Source organism: Drosophila innubila, assembly GCF_004354385.1.
Source record: "Drosophila innubila isolate TH190305 chromosome 2L unlocalized genomic scaffold, UK_Dinn_1.0 4_B_2L, whole genome shotgun sequence".
NCBI classification, from domain to species: Eukaryota; Metazoa; Arthropoda; class Insecta; order Diptera; family Drosophilidae; genus Drosophila; species Drosophila innubila.
In genome coordinates, this window is record NW_022995372.1 from 29,461,787 (window position 1) to 29,479,995 (window position 18,209).

General features: G+C 38.5%; 10 protein-coding genes and 2 non-coding genes across 12 annotated transcripts; 5 read left to right on the plus strand and 7 right to left on the minus strand.

Annotated features, from left to right (window-relative positions):
- Positions 1-155: 155 nt before the first annotated feature.
- On the minus strand, positions 156-665 carry LOC117794520 (histone H2A). Its single transcript, XM_034635158.1, has one exon. The coding sequence runs from the start codon at positions 601-603 to the stop codon at positions 229-231; it is 375 nt and encodes a 124-aa protein (XP_034491049.1). The 5' UTR covers positions 604-665; the 3' UTR covers positions 156-228.
- A 120-nt stretch (positions 666-785) lies between these two features.
- On the plus strand, positions 786-1,289 carry LOC117794521 (histone H2B). Its single transcript, XM_034635159.1, has one exon. It carries the CDS (start codon positions 861-863, stop codon positions 1,230-1,232), a length of 372 nt encoding a protein of 123 aa, XP_034491050.1. The 5' UTR covers positions 786-860; the 3' UTR covers positions 1,233-1,289.
- Positions 1,290-1,810: 521 nt separating this feature from the next.
- On the minus strand, positions 1,811-2,680 carry LOC117794519 (histone H1-like). The gene has a single exon (XM_034635157.1). It carries the CDS (start codon positions 2,643-2,645, stop codon positions 1,881-1,883), a length of 765 nt encoding a protein of 254 aa, XP_034491048.1. The 5' UTR covers positions 2,646-2,680; the 3' UTR covers positions 1,811-1,880.
- A 2,078-nt stretch (positions 2,681-4,758) lies between these two features.
- On the plus strand, positions 4,759-5,175 carry LOC117781873 (histone H4). The gene has a single exon (XM_034618751.1). It carries the CDS (start codon positions 4,817-4,819, stop codon positions 5,126-5,128), a length of 312 nt encoding a protein of 103 aa, XP_034474642.1. The 5' UTR covers positions 4,759-4,816; the 3' UTR covers positions 5,129-5,175.
- Positions 5,176-5,312: 137 nt separating this feature from the next.
- Positions 5,313-5,431, minus strand: LOC117782416. Its single transcript, XR_004617251.1, has one exon. It is a non-coding gene; the product is annotated as a 5S ribosomal RNA (ribosomal RNA).
- Positions 5,432-5,771: 340 nt separating this feature from the next.
- Positions 5,772-6,273, minus strand: LOC117781868 (histone H2A). Its single transcript, XM_034618745.1, has one exon. It carries the CDS (start codon positions 6,209-6,211, stop codon positions 5,837-5,839), a length of 375 nt encoding a protein of 124 aa, XP_034474636.1. The 5' UTR covers positions 6,212-6,273; the 3' UTR covers positions 5,772-5,836.
- Positions 6,274-6,393: 120 nt separating this feature from the next.
- Positions 6,394-6,897, plus strand: LOC117781870 (histone H2B). The gene has a single exon (XM_034618748.1). It carries the CDS (start codon positions 6,469-6,471, stop codon positions 6,838-6,840), a length of 372 nt encoding a protein of 123 aa, XP_034474639.1. The 5' UTR covers positions 6,394-6,468; the 3' UTR covers positions 6,841-6,897.
- Positions 6,898-7,418: 521 nt separating this feature from the next.
- Positions 7,419-8,291, minus strand: LOC117781866 (histone H1-like). The gene has a single exon (XM_034618743.1). The coding sequence runs from the start codon at positions 8,251-8,253 to the stop codon at positions 7,489-7,491; it is 765 nt and encodes a 254-aa protein (XP_034474634.1). The 5' UTR covers positions 8,254-8,291; the 3' UTR covers positions 7,419-7,488.
- A 7,639-nt stretch (positions 8,292-15,930) lies between these two features.
- Positions 15,931-16,355, plus strand: LOC117781872 (histone H4). The gene has a single exon (XM_034618750.1). It carries the CDS (start codon positions 15,987-15,989, stop codon positions 16,296-16,298), a length of 312 nt encoding a protein of 103 aa, XP_034474641.1. The 5' UTR covers positions 15,931-15,986; the 3' UTR covers positions 16,299-16,355.
- Positions 16,356-16,483: 128 nt separating this feature from the next.
- Positions 16,484-16,602, minus strand: LOC117782417. Its single transcript, XR_004617252.1, has one exon. It is a non-coding gene; the product is annotated as a 5S ribosomal RNA (ribosomal RNA).
- A 342-nt stretch (positions 16,603-16,944) lies between these two features.
- LOC117781869 (histone H2A) lies at positions 16,945-17,447 on the minus strand. The gene has a single exon (XM_034618747.1). It carries the CDS (start codon positions 17,382-17,384, stop codon positions 17,010-17,012), a length of 375 nt encoding a protein of 124 aa, XP_034474638.1. The 5' UTR covers positions 17,385-17,447; the 3' UTR covers positions 16,945-17,009.
- A 128-nt stretch (positions 17,448-17,575) lies between these two features.
- On the plus strand, positions 17,576-18,067 carry LOC117781871 (histone H2B). The gene has a single exon (XM_034618749.1). It carries the CDS (start codon positions 17,642-17,644, stop codon positions 18,011-18,013), a length of 372 nt encoding a protein of 123 aa, XP_034474640.1. The 5' UTR covers positions 17,576-17,641; the 3' UTR covers positions 18,014-18,067.
- The last annotated feature ends 142 nt before the right edge of the window (positions 18,068-18,209 follow it).

Consider the following 18,209-nt stretch of genomic DNA (forward strand, 5'->3'; position numbering starts at 1 on the left):
CCTCAGGTAGAATTGAATGTATACACAGGTACGAAATGAAAATGGTGACCCCAGCCCTTGCAATATATTAATTACTACGATACTGTACTAAGAATTTTTCTACACCGCTTATTAAAACAATAGGATACTCAATTCAAAATCAGTCTCTTTTTTCGAAAATTTGGTCGTCCTGAAAAGGACGTTTGGGTTTTTGGTTGATTTATGTACACGATATTAGTTGCTTGTAATTTATGCCTTCTTCTCGGTCTTCTTGGGCAAAAGCACTGCCTGGATATTAGGCAAAACACCGCCCTGGGCAATGGTGACGCCAGAAAGAAGTTTGTTCAACTCCTCGTCGTTGCGGATGGCCAGTTGCAGATGACGGGGGATAATCCTAGTTTTCTTGTTGTCACGCGCTGCATTACCAGCCAACTCCAAGACTTCAGCGGCCAAGTACTCCATAACGGCAGCCAAGTACACAGGAGCGCCGGCACCAACACGCTCGGCATAGTTGCCCTTGCGAAGCAGACGGTGAATACGGCCAACGGGGAACTGAAGACCAGCGCGGTTGGAACGCGACTTTGCCTTTCCCTTCACTTTTCCACCTTTACCACGACCAGACATTTTTCTATACTATATTTTTATTTCACTGTTTCACTGCAAACACACAAATATCGAATGTTGCTGGCAGCCTCAAGTGTTGCTACATTTATACTTTTTCCAGTTACCTACTTGCTCAGTTAGGGGATGACAGCTGGCAGCTGACAAACCAGTTTCTCAACATGAAAGCGTTGCTATAACAAAAGTATAAATGTGAAGCACATCAGCGTGGTAGGTTAACATTTTGTGAAGTGAATTTAAAGTGAATACTAAGTGAAAATATGCCCCCTAAGACTAGTGGAAAGGCAGCCAAAAAGGCTGGCAAGGCTCAGAAGAACATTACCAAGAACGATAAGAAGAAGAAGCGCAAGAGGAAGGAAAGCTATGCCATCTACATTTACAAAGTGCTCAAGCAGGTCCATCCCGACACTGGCATCTCATCCAAGGCAATGAGTATCATGAACAGCTTTGTGAACGACATTTTTGAGCGCATTGCTGCCGAGGCCTCCCGTTTGGCCCACTACAACAAGCGCTCCACCATCACCAGTCGGGAAATCCAAACCGCTGTCCGCCTTTTGCTGCCCGGAGAATTGGCCAAGCACGCTGTCAGTGAGGGAACCAAGGCTGTCACCAAGTATACAAGCTCTAAGTAAATTTCATTGGAAATTTTATTGCAACCTAAACTAAAAGGCCCTTTTCAGGGCCACAAATTACATGCGCAAAGAATTTAAATTTTCGATATTAAATCATTAAAAATAATATATCTACCGTTAAGGATAATGGTTGAATTTTACGATCAACTCGCACCTAATAAATAAGTAGACATGTAGAATTATTGTATTATTTTGTTTTTATTTGTATTAGCTTTTATTTATTTAACGTCGACTAAAACCAGTCGACGGACAGTAAAGTAATTAAAACAAAATTTAAAAAATAAAAATTAAATAATTAAAATGAACAGTTAAATTATAAGACTTATACTCGATTTAATATATTGACTTAATATTTAAAAATTTACCTAAAACGGCATTGTGAATCATCTATTCTTTAATTCTATAGCGATATTGAAGCATCTTCAGGCTTAGAATTTGAATTAGTATTTGAAGTTTCGTTGCAGAAATACAAATTGTGAATAAGTTATTCTGTTCTGACATTGTTTTCTTCGCTTGACACAACACAGATAAAATACATTATTTGAAAATTTCTTCTCTTTTAGAATAAGTTTTGTAGCCCTGAAAAGGGCTTTGATAAAAAACAAATCTCATAACTTTGAAATTTGCGCACTAATAGTCTTAGGGCTCTTATTTCTTGGCTGCTTTTGGCTTCTTGACAGCAGAAGCAGCTTTCTTTGGCGCTGAAGCCGACGCTGCCTTTTTAGGCTTAGGCTTAGCACTTGTGGTCTTGGGCTTTGGTGCCTTTGGCTTTGCTGCACTCGACTTGGCCTTTGCTGTTGTAGGTTTCGCCTTGACGGTACCAGTTTTCTTCGCATCCTTAGCCTTGGCCTTCTCCGCTTTCTTTTTCTCAGCGGTCTTTTTGGTTGCTACAGCTACAGCCTTTGATGATTTCTTATCAGCGGATCCAGTTGCTTTCTTGGGGCTAGCAGTTTTCTTCTTCTTAGCTGCTGCTGATGCAGTTGTGGCAGCCACCTTCTTAGTTTTCTTCTCTACAGAGGATGCGGCAGCTTTTGGCTTGGGCTCTTTTTTGGCAGATGCAGACAATTTAAATGAACCAGATGCACCCTTGCCTTTTGCTTGGATCAGTTTTCCATTGGCAACCGCATTCTTCAAGTACTTCTTGATGAATGGTGCTAGCTTCTGGGCATCGCATTTGTATGTGGCACTGATATATTTCTTGATTGCCATGAGCGATGAACCACCACGTTCCTTCAAGTTCAGGATCGATGCGTCCACCATTATCTGAGTTGGAGGATGTAATGGTGGAGCTGTCGTCTTTTTTGCCTTCGATGCGGATGCTGTTGCCGCCTTTTTGGTGGCCACCTTCTTCTCTGCTGCGGCTGGTGGTGCTGCCACAGGGGATGCGGATGCTGCAACTACGGACTCCGACATTGTTCACCTTATTTTTCACAGTATTTCACAGTATAAAACGTTTTAGCTCTTAAAATTTAACCAAATGAAACTCAAAATTAAGAGACCCGATTACGTGAGAATCGAGTAGAAGGGCCGTAGGAGAATGTTTTCAGCATTGAACGCTTGCGACTAATAAGTTTGCCATTAAGCTATTATTAATTTAACATTTAAAAGAGTTTGTAGTTCTATACTTAAGTAGTAATTTATTTGAATATTTTGTTAAATATTTAAACAACAAAATGTAATTTAGTTTATATTGCTATTATCATTCACTGCGGTCAAATAACGACGTCAAAACTAACTATGTGTCATCGTAAAACAAATTGTGGCATAAAAACATATTTATTAAATATAAATAGAATAAAATAGTAATAACTTTTATTGAATATATATACCTTGAACAATTCTTATTCAAAATATAGCCATTAATTTGAATATAACCAACGATTTTTTTTGCAAATATGTTTTAAACATGACCATCTACTGTTAAAATCAAGCAAACTCGGAGTGCAAGTAGCAATAGAAAAATGGATCGGAAAAATATAAAATAATATAAAACAATAATTTTTTTTCAATATTATAAAAAAATCTATTTGTTATTTCAATTAAATTCATTTTCTTTTTCATTCACACCAATTATATAAATAAAACGACAATTTAAGTATGCGCAGTGTACATACCATGGCCATTAGTGGTGAACAACGCAGCATAAGAAATCGAAAAAGTAAAAATATAAATAAAATTCAAAGTATAATAACAATGGTGTTTTAAAAAACATATTACTTAGAATATATTATATATAGCTGTATGTAACTAAATTCATTCCATGTTTAAGTATTTGTATTGTATATACCAAATCAGCATTACGATTGGTAGCAAACAAAACAACATCAGAAGTTGTCAATGTGAGATTATCATTTAAAAAACGATTCACTTAGATTGGATATACAACCTAAAATAATTTCAAAAATATACATTTTTGCTATGTGAATAAAACTACCATTTAAGTAAACCATACGCTTTGTATAGGCAAGAAATAAATATTTATCAACGTATTATGGCAAATATAATTACTTACTAATTTAAGTTGCTTAAAAATATTTTTCAAATTATAAACTACACTCTACAGAATACTTGAACATTAAGACATGTCATGTAAAAAAAGCAATTTGAATAGCAACAAACTAAATATATCTTATTAATATACATATATAATATTAAATATGTATACAGATAATTAACTATTTTGCTTGTATGCAAAAACTATTATTCAATATGAATGAATCAGGTCATCGTAATTTACAATCGCTTAAATAAAAAAATTTATTTGTAGAAAACCTATTGATTTAAAATTTAATTATGAAAACATAAAACTTCTTTGATAAATAAATTTGTGGTCCTGAAAAGGACCGATTTGTTTTGTTATTTTTACTTAAGCAAAGCTCAACTTAAGCGCGCTCGCCACGAATACGTCTGGCCAATTGGATGTCCTTGGGCATAATAGTGACACGCTTGGCATGGATAGCACACAAGTTTGTGTCTTCGAAGAGGCCAACCAGGTAGGCTTCACTAGCTTCCTGCAAAGCCATTACAGCAGAGCTTTGGAAACGTAGATCGGTCTTAAAGTCCTGAGCAATTTCACGTACTAAACGCTGGAACGGGAGCTTGCGAATGAGCAACTCAGTGCTCTTCTGATACCGACGGATTTCACGAAGGGCCACAGTTCCGGGGCGATAACGATGAGGCTTCTTCACACCACCGGTGGCTGGAGCACTCTTACGTGCCGCCTTGGTAGCCAGCTGCTTGCGAGGCGCCTTGCCTCCGGTCGATTTACGAGCTGTCTGCTTAGTACGAGCCATTTTTCCTTCACAATTTTTACTTTACACAGTCACTGTTGAAAACACAATAAGCGAGCAAGCGACTTGGTGCCTCATTTATATAGAAAAATGGTGGTGGGTTAGAAAGAGAGCGAAACATTCGCTCTCGCTGACGTTTCGTTTTACGAGGGTAGTGTGCGAGCAGGATGCAAGTGCTGCTCACTCACTCTTGTTTTCCTCTCTTTTGGTATAAATAGAAGCGATTGGCTCAGTTAAAGCATTAGTGTCTTTGTGACTTTCGTGCAGTGAAAACCAAAAAACTAAAAGTGAAAAATGACTGGTCGCGGTAAAGGTGGCAAAGGCTTGGGTAAAGGCGGCGCCAAGCGTCATCGCAAAGTGTTGCGTGATAACATCCAGGGCATCACGAAGCCAGCTATCCGCCGTTTAGCTCGCCGTGGCGGTGTGAAGCGCATCTCTGGTCTTATTTATGAAGAAACTCGTGGTGTGCTGAAGGTTTTCTTGGAAAATGTTATCCGTGATGCTGTCACATACACCGAACACGCCAAGAGGAAGACAGTCACAGCCATGGATGTTGTCTATGCTCTGAAGAGGCAAGGCCGCACTCTGTACGGTTTTGGCGGCTAGAAACCTTTGTACTACGAAATACAAACAATCATACCAATCGGTCCTTTCAGGACCACCAAAACATACTTCAAAGAGAAAAATTACTCAATTAAATTTATATTTTTATTTTCATTTGAATTTAATAAAAAAAAAAAAAAAATTTGTTATTCTTGAATTTAAAAAAAAGGAAAAAGAAGACGTAGTATGCCAACAACACGCGGTGTTCCCAAGCGGTCCCCCATCTAAGTACTAACCGCGCCCGACGCTGCTTAATTTCGGTGATCGGACGAGAACCGATGTATTCAACGTGGTATGGTCGTTGGCGAGTTCACTACGACTAAAGATTACTTTAGTTTCACTTAAATTCATGAAAAATGTTAATAATAGTGTATGTAAAAGAATCTATTCTTGGATTTATATATTTATTTAACGAAACTGTACTATTTTTACTGACCTCTGATGCCAGTAACATTATGTCTTGCAATGTGTACTTTTCCATTGCCTCAGGTAGAATTGAATGTATACACAGGTACGAAATGAAAATGGTGACCCCAGCCCTTGCAATATATTAACTACTACGATACTGTACTAAGAATTTTTCTACACCGCTTATTAAAACAATAGGATACTCAATTCAAAATCAGTCTCTTTTTTCGAAAATTTGGTCGTCCTGAAAAGGACGTTTGGGTTTTTGGTTGATTTATGTACACGATATTAGTTGCTTGTAATTTATGCCTTCTTCTCGGTCTTCTTGGGCAAAAGCACTGCCTGGATATTAGGCAAAACACCGCCCTGGGCAATGGTGACGCCAGAAAGAAGTTTGTTCAACTCCTCGTCGTTGCGGATGGCCAGTTGCAGATGACGGGGGATAATCCTAGTTTTCTTGTTGTCACGCGCTGCATTACCAGCCAACTCCAAGACTTCAGCGGCCAAGTACTCCATAACGGCAGCCAAGTACACAGGAGCGCCGGCACCAACACGCTCGGCATAGTTGCCCTTGCGAAGCAGACGGTGAATACGGCCAACGGGGAACTGAAGACCAGCGCGGTTGGAACGCGACTTTGCCTTTCCCTTCACTTTTCCACCTTTACCACGACCAGACATTTTTCTATACTATATTTTTATTTCACTGTTTCACTGCAAACACACAAATATCGAATGTTGCTGGCAGCCTCAAGTGTTGCTACATTTATACTTTTTCCAGTTACCTACTTGCTCAGTTAGGGGATGACAGCTGGCAGCTGACAAACCAGTTTCTCAACATGAAAGCGTTGCTATAACAAAAGTATAAATGTGAAGCACATCAGCGTGGTAGGTTAACATTTTGTGAAGTGAATTTAAAGTGAATACTAAGTGAAAATATGCCCCCTAAGACTAGTGGAAAGGCAGCCAAAAAGGCTGGCAAGGCTCAGAAGAACATTACCAAGAACGATAAGAAGAAGAAGCGCAAGAGGAAGGAAAGCTATGCCATCTACATTTACAAAGTGCTCAAGCAGGTCCATCCCGACACTGGCATCTCATCCAAGGCAATGAGTATCATGAACAGCTTTGTGAACGACATTTTTGAGCGCATTGCTGCCGAGGCCTCCCGTTTGGCCCACTACAACAAGCGCTCCACCATCACCAGTCGGGAAATCCAAACCGCTGTCCGCCTTTTGCTGCCCGGAGAATTGGCCAAGCACGCTGTCAGTGAGGGAACCAAGGCTGTCACCAAGTATACAAGCTCTAAGTAAATTTCATTGGAAATTTTATTGCAACCTAAACTAAAAGGCCCTTTTCAGGGCCACAAATTACATGCGCAAAGAATTTAAATTTTCGATATTAAATCATTAAAAATAATATATCTACCGTTAAGGATAATGGTTGAATTTTACGATCAACTCGCACCTAATAAATAAGTAGACATGTAGAATTATTGTATTATTTTGTTTTTATTTGTATTAGCTTTTATTTATTTAACGTCGACTAAAACCAGTCGACGGACAGTAAAGTAATTAAAACAAAATTTAAAAAATAAAAATTAAATAATTAAAATGAACAGTTAAATTATAAGACTTATACTCGATTTAATATATTGACTTAATATTTAAAAATTTACCTAAATTGGCATTGTGAATCATCTATTCTTTAATTCTATAGCGATATTGAAGCATCTTCAGGCTTAGAATTTGAATTAGTATTTGAAGTTTCGTTGCAGAAATACAAATTGTGAATAAGTTATTCTGTTCTGACATTGTTTTCTTCGCTTGACACAACACAGATAAAATACATTATTTGAAAATTTCTTCTCTTTTAGAATAAGTTTTGTAGCCCTGAAAAGGGCTTTGATAAAAAACAAATCTCATAACTTTGAAATTTGCGCACTAATAGTCTTAGGGCTCTTATTTCTTGGCTGCTTTTGGCTTCTTGACAGCAGAAGCAGCTTTCTTTGGCGCTGAAGCCGACGCTGCCTTTTTAGGCTTAGGCTTAGCACTTGTGGTCTTGGGCTTTGGTGCCTTTGGCTTTGCTGCACTCGACTTGGCCTTTGCTGTTGTAGGTTTCGCCTTGACGGTACCAGTTTTCTTCGCATCCTTAGCCTTGGCCTTCTCCGCTTTCTTTTTCTCAGCGGTCTTTTTGGTTGCTACAGCTACAGCCTTTGATGATTTCTTATCAGCGGATCCAGTTGCTTTCTTGGGGCTAGCAGTTTTCTTCTTCTTAGCTGCTGCTGATGCAGTTGTGGCAGCCACCTTCTTAGTTTTCTTCTCTACAGAGGATGCGGCAGCTTTTGGCTTGGGCTCTTTTTTGGCAGATGCAGACAATTTAAATGAACCAGATGCACCCTTGCCTTTTGCTTGGATCAGTTTTCCATTGGCAACCGCATTCTTCAAGTACTTCTTGATGAATGGTGCTAGCTTCTGGGCATCGCATTTGTATGTGGCACTGATATATTTCTTGATTGCCATGAGCGATGAACCACCACGTTCCTTCAAGTTCAGGATCGATGCGTCCACCATTATCTGAGTTGGAGGATGTAATGGTGGAGCTGTCGTCTTTTTTGCCTTCGATGCGGATGCTGTTGCCGCCTTTTTGGTGGCCACCTTCTTCTCTGCTGCGGCTGGTGGTGCTGCCACAGGGGATGCGGATGCTGCAACTACGGACTCCGACATTGTTCACCTTATTTTTCACAGTATTTCACAGTATAAAACGTATTAACTCTTAAAATTTAACCAAACATTTCATTTCATTTATTAGTCGAATATTATAGGGAGTTACATATTTGTACCTATTCTACTGTACAGTCTTGGTGACAAATTCAAGCTTACTTATATTATTATTGTTACATTTTGCCTTGCGCTTCAAGCTTATCCAGGCGAGAGATCTATTATTAATTGTTGTTTAGAGTATTAGTCTTAATTTGATATGTTATATTTTATAGTTTTGGTAACTGCAGTAATTATGTTACTTATTTTAGGAAAGGCTCGGAGTGAGTAAAAACCTAAATCACATTATTGTTTTGTTTTTGTGTATGTTTTTTCTTAATACTAAATAACTATTATAACTAACTAAGGCTACGTTACTAATTAGTTAACTAGATAGGATAGGATAAGATAGATAGAAATACAGTATAATATTTACAAAGAAAAGGAAGGAAAATGGAAAGTAAGTTGCGCCAAATTATTAATGAGCATTATATTGACTTATATTGAAAGATAATCCATCAGTCGGGTCTATGGAATTGAGTTTTCTATGGTAAAAGATTAGGTTATTGTCTGAGTCAAAGATTATACCCTTTTCTTTGAGGTGACTAATGTGGTTGATAGTGATGTGATCCACTAAATACTCAAATGGTATTCGGATCTGTTCTACACTTTCTAAGATATGTGGATTTCTACTGTGTTGATTTAGGTCAACAAACTTTTCAATTATCCTAAAGAGAAGGGTATCTAATCGTTTAGTCTTGGTGGTCTTGTAAAGGTTATAGTTTGAGATATAACGACGTGTTAGTGGGTTGTAGGAAGAGCTTCCCAGTGCCTGCCTCAAAATGCGCCTTTCAAAAAGACGCATTATTTCCATTTGACTGGATTTGATATTAAACCAGCTTATGTGACCATGGATTAGAATGGGTTGAATTAGCTTCTTATATGCAAGTGAGCGTAATTTACACATTTCTATGCTACTGGGAGATGGGCTTAGGCTTAAGGGCCTGAATATGTGGTATATTTGTTGCAGTTGAATCTTGGCCTTCTTGAGGGTATGTTCAACATGTGGCTTGAAATTTAGTTTGTCATCATATATGACTCCTAAGTATTTCAATTGGTTATTTATTTGGATTGGTGTGTTCCCATTGACATATAATTTTGGTTGGAATGCTCTGGCATTTCTGTATACATCCCTGGTTCTGGGCCCACGAAATATACAGCCTTCGCATTTATTACTATTTAATTTTAATCGCCATTTGAAGAAGTAGTGACACAATTGGTCAAGATAACTATTGAGATCCATTTCTGCACTTGCTATCCATGCACCTGAGGATAGCAAAAGAATATCATCAGCGTAAACTAGCGGCTGTATGCGTGCTGTTGACGTTGAGTTAGGGTCTTGTTGAAAGTTTGGCATATCTGCGAGATAAATGTTATATAGAATTGGTGCTAATAGTGACCCTTGAGGGACACCTGCTGCTATTTCTCGAGTGAGAGATCTTTCAATGCCATCTGGGCAACTGACATAAAAGGAGCGTGAAGTTAGGTAGCTATGTATAATACGTGTAGTATTGGGGTTGAACTGAAAGATATTATTCATTTTGTAAATTAACCCGTTTTTCCAGACTGTGTCAAAAGCTTTCTCGAAGTCGAGAGCACACGCAATTGTGGCCCGCTTTCTGGATAAGTTACTGAATATGAATTTGTTAGCTACTGCTAAGGAATGGCTAATGGATAGGCTATCTCTGAAGCCAAACTGATAGGGTTTAAGTATCTGATGGGACTCAATATGCTTTTTAATTTGTTCCATTAACATTTTTTCGAATAAAAGACTAATTGCAGAAAGTATTGATATGGGTCTGTACCCCTGAAGGGATTGGGGGTTAGCTTTTGGCTTAGGAATTGGAATGACTTTACTGCGTTTCCAGCTGATAGGGAAATAACTAGCGTTAAAGCAATGATTAAACAGAATGGCTAAGTGCTTAAGCACTGGCATATTGAAATGCTTTAGAAGGTAGTTGCTACTACCATCAGGGCCCATTGTCTTTTTACTGTTTTTGAAACTTATCCATTCTAAGAGCTGCTTGGCATTTGTGAAACCAAGCTCTTCTGCACCTGGCCAATTGCCATCTGCTCTTCTAATTAAATCGAAGTTCACAATGTACGAGGCCGACCCTGACGGTTGCTCGATAAAGTGTTTGACTTCTCGATCAACATGTTTTGTGTGCCGTTTAAGCACTCTGTTCAGGGAAGACATGTTATCGTTCTGCTTATGGATTCGCTCAAACGACCATGCAAGTGCGTTTACTTTCTCAAATTTAGATTTTATTATGGGGGGAATGTCGATATCGATGCCACTGTGCTCATCAACTGCAAGGCAGATATCGTGTTTAAGGGGTTCATCTTTTTGGTGGTATTGGTTGCTGCGTTGCAGCGATTTAACGCTAATTTTGCTCAGGTGTATGCGTTTTAAGCTTTTCTCAATGTGGTTAAGTTCACTGACTTGAATTTGAGAATTTATTTGATAAGTCATATCGTAAATGAGATTACGCAATTCCTCTTTTTCTGTTTCAGACAGAGAGAATTGGTGTCTAAAGAGATATCTCCTAAGATATCGCTTCTGCTTAATGAGCTCCAGACAGTGTCTGCTAAGTTGAGCTCTACTATTTGGCTTAGACGGACTTATCGTTATTTTGGGTATAGCATTGGGGGAATCGAGTGCTCTGTTTAATGCAACGTTTAGGTTGTTTACATGAACATCGATATCGGTGGGTCTCTGGTTAGATGAATTGGTTATCGGGCTAGATTTCCTAACAGAATTGCATTCCAAGCTAGGTATTGATCTTATTGAAATTGTGTACTATTTTTTGGACTAGCGGATAGCATACGGTATTCGCCAAGCCTAAGCCTAAGTGTAACGCCAAAATGATCCGATGGAAAATCATTTGTGACTTCACAATATTCGTCTATGTCAATGGGAAGTTCGACAGAGTGTATGAAATAATCTATTGAGGATGGGTTATTGTAATTGTTTGGACGACTAGGTTCTCTTGTTGGGCGGAGAACAAAGCTAGGTTGTTCCAAAAGCCAGTTGTAGAAGGTTTCACCATTGCGGTTAAGGTGGGCAGGGCTATGAATTGGGACATGCCAACTGGGGTGTTTGGCGTTTAAGTCACAGCCTATTATAATATGACCACCATTCTGTATTCGGGTTAATGAATCTGAAATGGTTTTTAGGTCAACTATCTGAAGGGGATCGTTGGGTCGCTTATAGAGTGATACTGCAATGCAGTTTCGATTATGTCTATTTGCGTCAATGTATGATAGTTTTATGGCTACTGCTTCAATAAAGCGTAGGGGTCCTATTTTAATGCGTTCGAACTTAATACCGTTCTTAATGCATATTGCGACGGACATACCATACTCTCTCGAGTCTTGGCGTTGCGCAAAAACTGTTTGTGTAGCTCGTTCTTGTTGCCTTATGAATTGATAGTGCTTCAAGTTAATTGAATGTTTACTTGACAGTTTCTGTTCTGCAATAAGCATTACGTCTGGTCTGTGCTTGTTTAAGAAGAGGTCTAACTCGTATCTCTTGTTTAGAGAGATAAGGGAGTTCACATTTTGAAAAATACATTTCAGGGAGGTCATTAGTTCTGAGCTATTTGAATGAAGAAGTCAAGCAGTAGTGCTTGCTTCATCTTCGTTGAATCTTCTTTATTTTGTAGCCCTTGAGTGGGGTATTTCCTTATTACATTCTGCATAATTTCAATGCAGGAAAAGAGATCTTTTCCAAAGATATCCGAGCTATCTTTGTTGAGATCCTCTATGGTAATTGTCGCCCTTTGCTGAGCTTGGGGCTTAGTGGCGAGTTTCTCTGCCATATGGTTGCGAAGAGCCGGATTGCTGATCACAACGTTTTTAGGGAGCTGAGACTGTCCCTGAGAGGGGGATGAGTGCTTTTGTTCAGGATGCTTGAACAGGGAAGCAAAGGGAGTGCTGCTGTCTATTTTTCTAGAGGCTACAGATTTTGCTTTGGAAATAGCTTTAGCTGCTTTTTGTTCAGAAGTTTTGCGCTTCTGATTAATTTTTTCGGCAACCTGAATACGGATAGGGCATATTTTAGCATTTGCTGTATGTTGTCCTTTGCAGTTAACGCATTGCGTTTTATTATTTTCAGAAGGAGGCTCAGTTTTTGAAATGCTGCATTTCCCTGGAGTATGGACTGCAGTGCATTTAATGCAGCGGTATTGCATTTTGCAATTGCTAGCTACATGGCCAAATCTTTGACAGTTGTGGCATTGGGTAACGTTACTTTTGCTCTTTTTAAAAGATTCAAATTTCACCTTGCAGTTAAGTAAGGTGTTAATTTTAAGAACTTCCGTGCTTTTGCTAGATTTTTCAATCTGAACCAGCCAGAAGCTTTTCTTAAATTCTTTTACTGTCAGAATTTTTATTTCTGGACATTTCTCTTGAATGGCTATTTTGACCTCTTCTTTGCTATAAATGGTCTGGGGCAACTTTTTTAATATCAGAGTTAGGGGCTTGAGTTCTTTGGGAGTATAAGAGTAGTAACTGATCTTGTTGCTATCTAACATTAATTTTGCTTTTAGGAAGTCTTCCAATGTGAAAACTTTTATATGTGTCATATTTTTGTTGACAATATTGAGGGTAAAATGCTCATTAATAATTTGGCGCAACTTACCTGCCAGTTCCTTTGGGTTGGTGTTATATACAGCGATAATCGGGACGTCCTTCTTCTTTGCCGTTTTCGGTGCCTTTGGTGTTGATGGAGTTCCTCCGTTGATTTCTGTTGTCGACTTTGGTAGTGTTGGTTCCTTGGATATCGTCTTCTTGTTGATGGCAATGGGATCGACGTCCATTTCGTTGGCCTGTGCGGGTTTTTGTAGTTTTACTTTCATGGCTTTCTTGGGAGTCTTTTGGGTTCCCAGTGCCGGAAAGTCTACGTCGTTATTGTTTACGTCTTCATCAAGAGCCGCGAATCGGTTGTTGACCAGGGTTTTCACCGTTGCTTTTATACCAAGATGGTTCAGTTGGTCTTGTACCGTCTTGGTTTTTGCAACAGTTTCGCCTGTAGCAGCTCTTGAGCGTAATTCCTCTAGTTCGTCCATAATTTTGCGGTATGTTTCCAGATCTAAATACACACCTGGCGCATCTTCTTCGTCATCAGCGTTGGTCGCTGTGTCGTCTGAGCTTGTATATTCGTCGTAGCTCAGTGAGGAAGAGCGGCTTCGTTTATCGCACACACTTTCATCATCACTATTTGTGTCTATAGCACGTTTGCTACCCGCACATGCCATTGTCTTTCTCTTTATTTTTATATTTTGTATTATCGTCTTTCTCACTTTACGACACAGAACTCTGTCACTTTTCTTCACTATGAGTGATTTTCTTGTGTCCATATCACAAATCACTCGTTAGGATTGCCGGTTTTTTCACACTGTTTCTCACTGTCAATAATGTTTATGTTAGAACACAGGGGATGCGGATGCTGCAACTACGGACTCCGACATTGTTCACCTTATTTTTCACAGTATTTCACAGTATAAAACGTTTTAGCTCTTAAAATTTAACCAAATGAAACTCAAAATTAAGAGACCCGATTACGTGAGAATCGAGTAGAAGGGCCGTAGGAGAATGTTTTCAGCATTGAACGCTTGCGACTAATAAGTTTGCCATTAAGCTATTATTAATTTAACATTTAAAAGAGTTTGTAGTTCTATACTTAAGTAGTAATTTATTTGAATATTTTGTTAAATATTTAAACAACAAAATGTAATTTAGTTTATATTGCTATTATCATTCACTGCGGTCAAATAACGACGTCAAAACTAACTATGTGTCATCGTAAAACAAATTGTGGCATAAAAACATATTTATTAAATATAAATAGAATAAAATAGTAATAACTTTTATTGAATATATATACCTTGAACAATTCTTATTCAAAATATAGCCATTAATTTGAATATAACCAACGATTTTTTTTGCAAATATGTTTTAAACATGACCATCTACTGTTAAAATCAAGCAAACTCGGAGTGCAAGTAGCAATAGAAAAATGGATCGGAAAAATATAAAATAATATAAAACAATAATTTTTTTTCAATATTATAAAAAAATCTATTTGTTATTTCAATTAAATTCATTTTCTTTTTCATTCACACCAATTATATAAATAAAACGACAATTTAAGTATGCGCAGTGTACATACCATGGCCATTAGTGGTGAACAACGCAGCATAAGAAATCGAAAAAGTAAAAATATAAATAAAATTCAAAGTATAATAACAATGGTGTTTTAAAAAACATATTACTTAGAATATATTACATATAGCTGTATGTAACTAAATTCATTCCATGTTTAAGTATTTGTATTGTATATACCAAATCAGCATTACGATTGGTAGCAAACAAAACAACATCAGAAATTGTCAATGTGAGATTATCATTTAAAAAACGATTCACTTAGATTGGATATGCAACCTAAAATAATTTCAAAAATATACATTTTTGCTATGTGAATAAAACTACCATTTAAGTAAACCATACGCTTTGTATAGGCAAGAAATAAATATTTATCAACGTATTATGGCAAATATAATTACTTACTAATTTAAGTTGCTTAAAAATATTTTTCAAATTATAAACTACACTCTACAGAATACTTGAACATTAAGACATGTCATGTAAAAAGCAATTTGAATAGCAACAAACTAAATATATCTTATTAATATACATATATAATATTAAATATGTATACAGATAATTAACTATTTTGCTTGTATGCAAAAACTATTATTCAATATGAATGAATCAGGTCATCGTAATTTACAATCGCTTAAATAAAAAAATTTATTTGTAGAAAACCTATTGATTTAAAATTTAATTATGAAAACATAAAACTTCTTTGATAAATAAATTTGTGGTCCTGAAAAGGACCGATTTGTTTTGTTATTTTTTCTTAAGCAAAGCTCAACTTAAGCGCGCTCGCCACGAATACGTCTGGCCAATTGGATGTCCTTGGGCATAATAGTGACACGCTTGGCATGGATAGCACACAAGTTTGTGTCTTCGAAGAGGCCAACCAGGTAGGCTTCACTAGCTTCCTGCAAAGCCATTACAGCAGAGCTTTGGAAACGTAGATCGGTCTTAAAGTCCTGAGCAATTTCACGTACTAAACGCTGGAACGGGAGCTTGCGAATGAGCAACTCAGTGCTCTTCTGATACCGACGGATTTCACGAAGGGCCACAGTTCCGGGGCGATAACGATGAGGCTTCTTCACACCACCGGTGGCTGGAGCACTCTTACGTGCCGCCTTGGTAGCCAGCTGCTTGCGAGGCGCCTTGCCTCCGGTCGATTTACGAGCTGTCTGCTTAGTACGAGCCATTTTTCCTTCACAATTTTTACTTTACACAGTCACTGTTGAAAACACAATAAGCGAGCAAGCGACTTGGTGCCTCATTTATATAGAAAAATGGTGGTGGGTTAGAAAGAGAGCGAAACATTCGCTCTCGCTGACGTTTCGTTTTACGAGGGTAGTGTGCGAGCAGGATGCAAGTGCTGCTCACTCACTCTTGTTTTCCTCTCTTTTGGTATAAATAGAAGCGATTGGCTCAGTTAAAGCATTAGTGTCTTTGTGACTTTCGTGCAGTGAAAACCAAAAAACTAAAAGTGAAAAATGACTGGTCGCGGTAAAGGTGGCAAAGGCTTGGGTAAAGGCGGCGCCAAGCGTCATCGCAAAGTGTTGCGTGATAACATCCAGGGCATCACGAAGCCAGCTATCCGCCGTTTAGCTCGCCGTGGCGGTGTGAAGCGCATCTCTGGTCTTATTTATGAAGAAACTCGTGGTGTGCTGAAGGTTTTCTTGGAAAATGTTATCCGTGATGCTGTCACATACACCGAACACGCCAAGAGGAAGACAGTCACAGCCATGGATGTTGTCTATGCTCTGAAGAGGCAAGGCCGCACTCTGTACGGTTTTGGCGGCTAGAAACCTTTGTACTACGAAATACAAACAATCATACCAATCGGTCCTTTTCAGGACCACCAAAACATACTTCAAAAGAGAAAAAATTACTCAATTAAATTTATATTTTTATTTTCATTTGAATTTAATAAAAAAAAAAAAAAATTTGTTATTCTTGAATTTAAAAAAAGAAAAAAGAAGACGTAGTATGCCAACAACACGCGGTGTTCCCAAGCGGTCCCCCATCTAAGTACTAACCGCGCCCGACGCTGCTTAATTTCGGTGATCGGACGAGAACCGATGTATTCAACGTGGTATGGTCGTTGGCGAGTTCACTACGACTAAAGATTACTTTAGTTTCACTTAAATTCATGAAAAAATGTTAATAATAGTGTATGTAAAAGAATCTGTTCTTGGATTTATTTATTTATTTAACGAAACTGTACTATTTTTTACTGACCTCTGATGCCAGTAACATTATGTCTTGCAATGTGTACTTTTCCATTGCCTCAGGTAGAATTGAATGTATACACAGGTACGAAATGAAAATGGTGACCCCAGCCCTTGCAATATATTAATTACTACGATACTGTACTAAGAATTTTTCTACACCGCTTATTAAAACAATAGGATACTCAATTCAAAATCAGTCTCTTTTTTCGAAAATTTGGTCGTCCTGAAAAGGACGTTTGGGTTTTTGGTTGATTTATGTACACGATATTAGTTGCTTGTAATTTATGCCTTCTTCTCGGTCTTCTTGGGCAAAAGCACTGCCTGGATATTAGGCAAAACACCGCCCTGGGCAATGGTGACGCCAGAAAGAAGTTTGTTCAACTCCTCGTCGTTGCGGATGGCCAGTTGCAGATGACGGGGGATAATCCTAGTTTTCTTGTTGTCACGCGCTGCATTACCAGCCAACTCCAAGACTTCAGCGGCCAAGTACTCCATAACGGCAGCCAAGTACACAGGAGCGCCGGCACCAACACGCTCGGCATAGTTGCCCTTGCGAAGCAGACGGTGAATACGGCCAACGGGGAACTGAAGACCAGCGCGGTTGGAACGCGACTTTGCCTTTCCCTTCACTTTTCCACCTTTACCACGACCAGACATTTTTCTATACTATATTTTTATTTCACTGTTTCACTGCAAACACACAAATATCGAATGTTGCTGGCAGCCTCAAGTGTTGCTACATTTATACTTTTTCCAGTTACCTACTTGCTCAGTTAGGGGATGACAGCTGGCAGCTGACAAACCAGTTTCTCAACATGAAAGCGTTGCTATAACAAAAGTATAAATGTGAAGCACATCAGCGTGGTAGGTTAACATTTTGTGAAGTGAATTTAAAGTGAATACTAGGTGAAAATATGCCCCCTAAGACTAGTGGAAAGGCAGCCAAAAAGGCTGGCAAGGCTCAGAAGAACATTACCAAGAACGATAAGAAGAAGAAGCGCAAGAGGAAGGAAAGCTATGCCATCTACATTTACAAAGTGCTCAAGCAGGTCCATCCCGACACTGGCATCTCATCCAAGGCAATGAGTATCATGAACAGCTTTGTGAACGACATTTTTGAGCGCATTGCTGCCGAGGCCTCCCGTTTGGCCCACTACAACAAGCGCTCCACCATCACCAGTCGGGAAATCCAAACCGCTGTCCGCCTTTTGCTGCCCGGAGAATTGGCCAAGCACGCTGTCAGTGAGGGAACCAAGGCTGTCACCAAGTATACAAGCTCTAAGTAAATTTCATTGGAAATTTTACTGCAACCTAAACTAAAAGGCCCTTTTCAGGGCCACAAATTACATGCGCAAAGAATTTAAATTTTCGATATTAAATCATTAAAAATAATATATCTACCGTTAAAGATAATGGTTGAATTTTACGATCAACTCGCACCTAATAAATAAGTAGACATGTAGAATTATTGTATTATTTTGT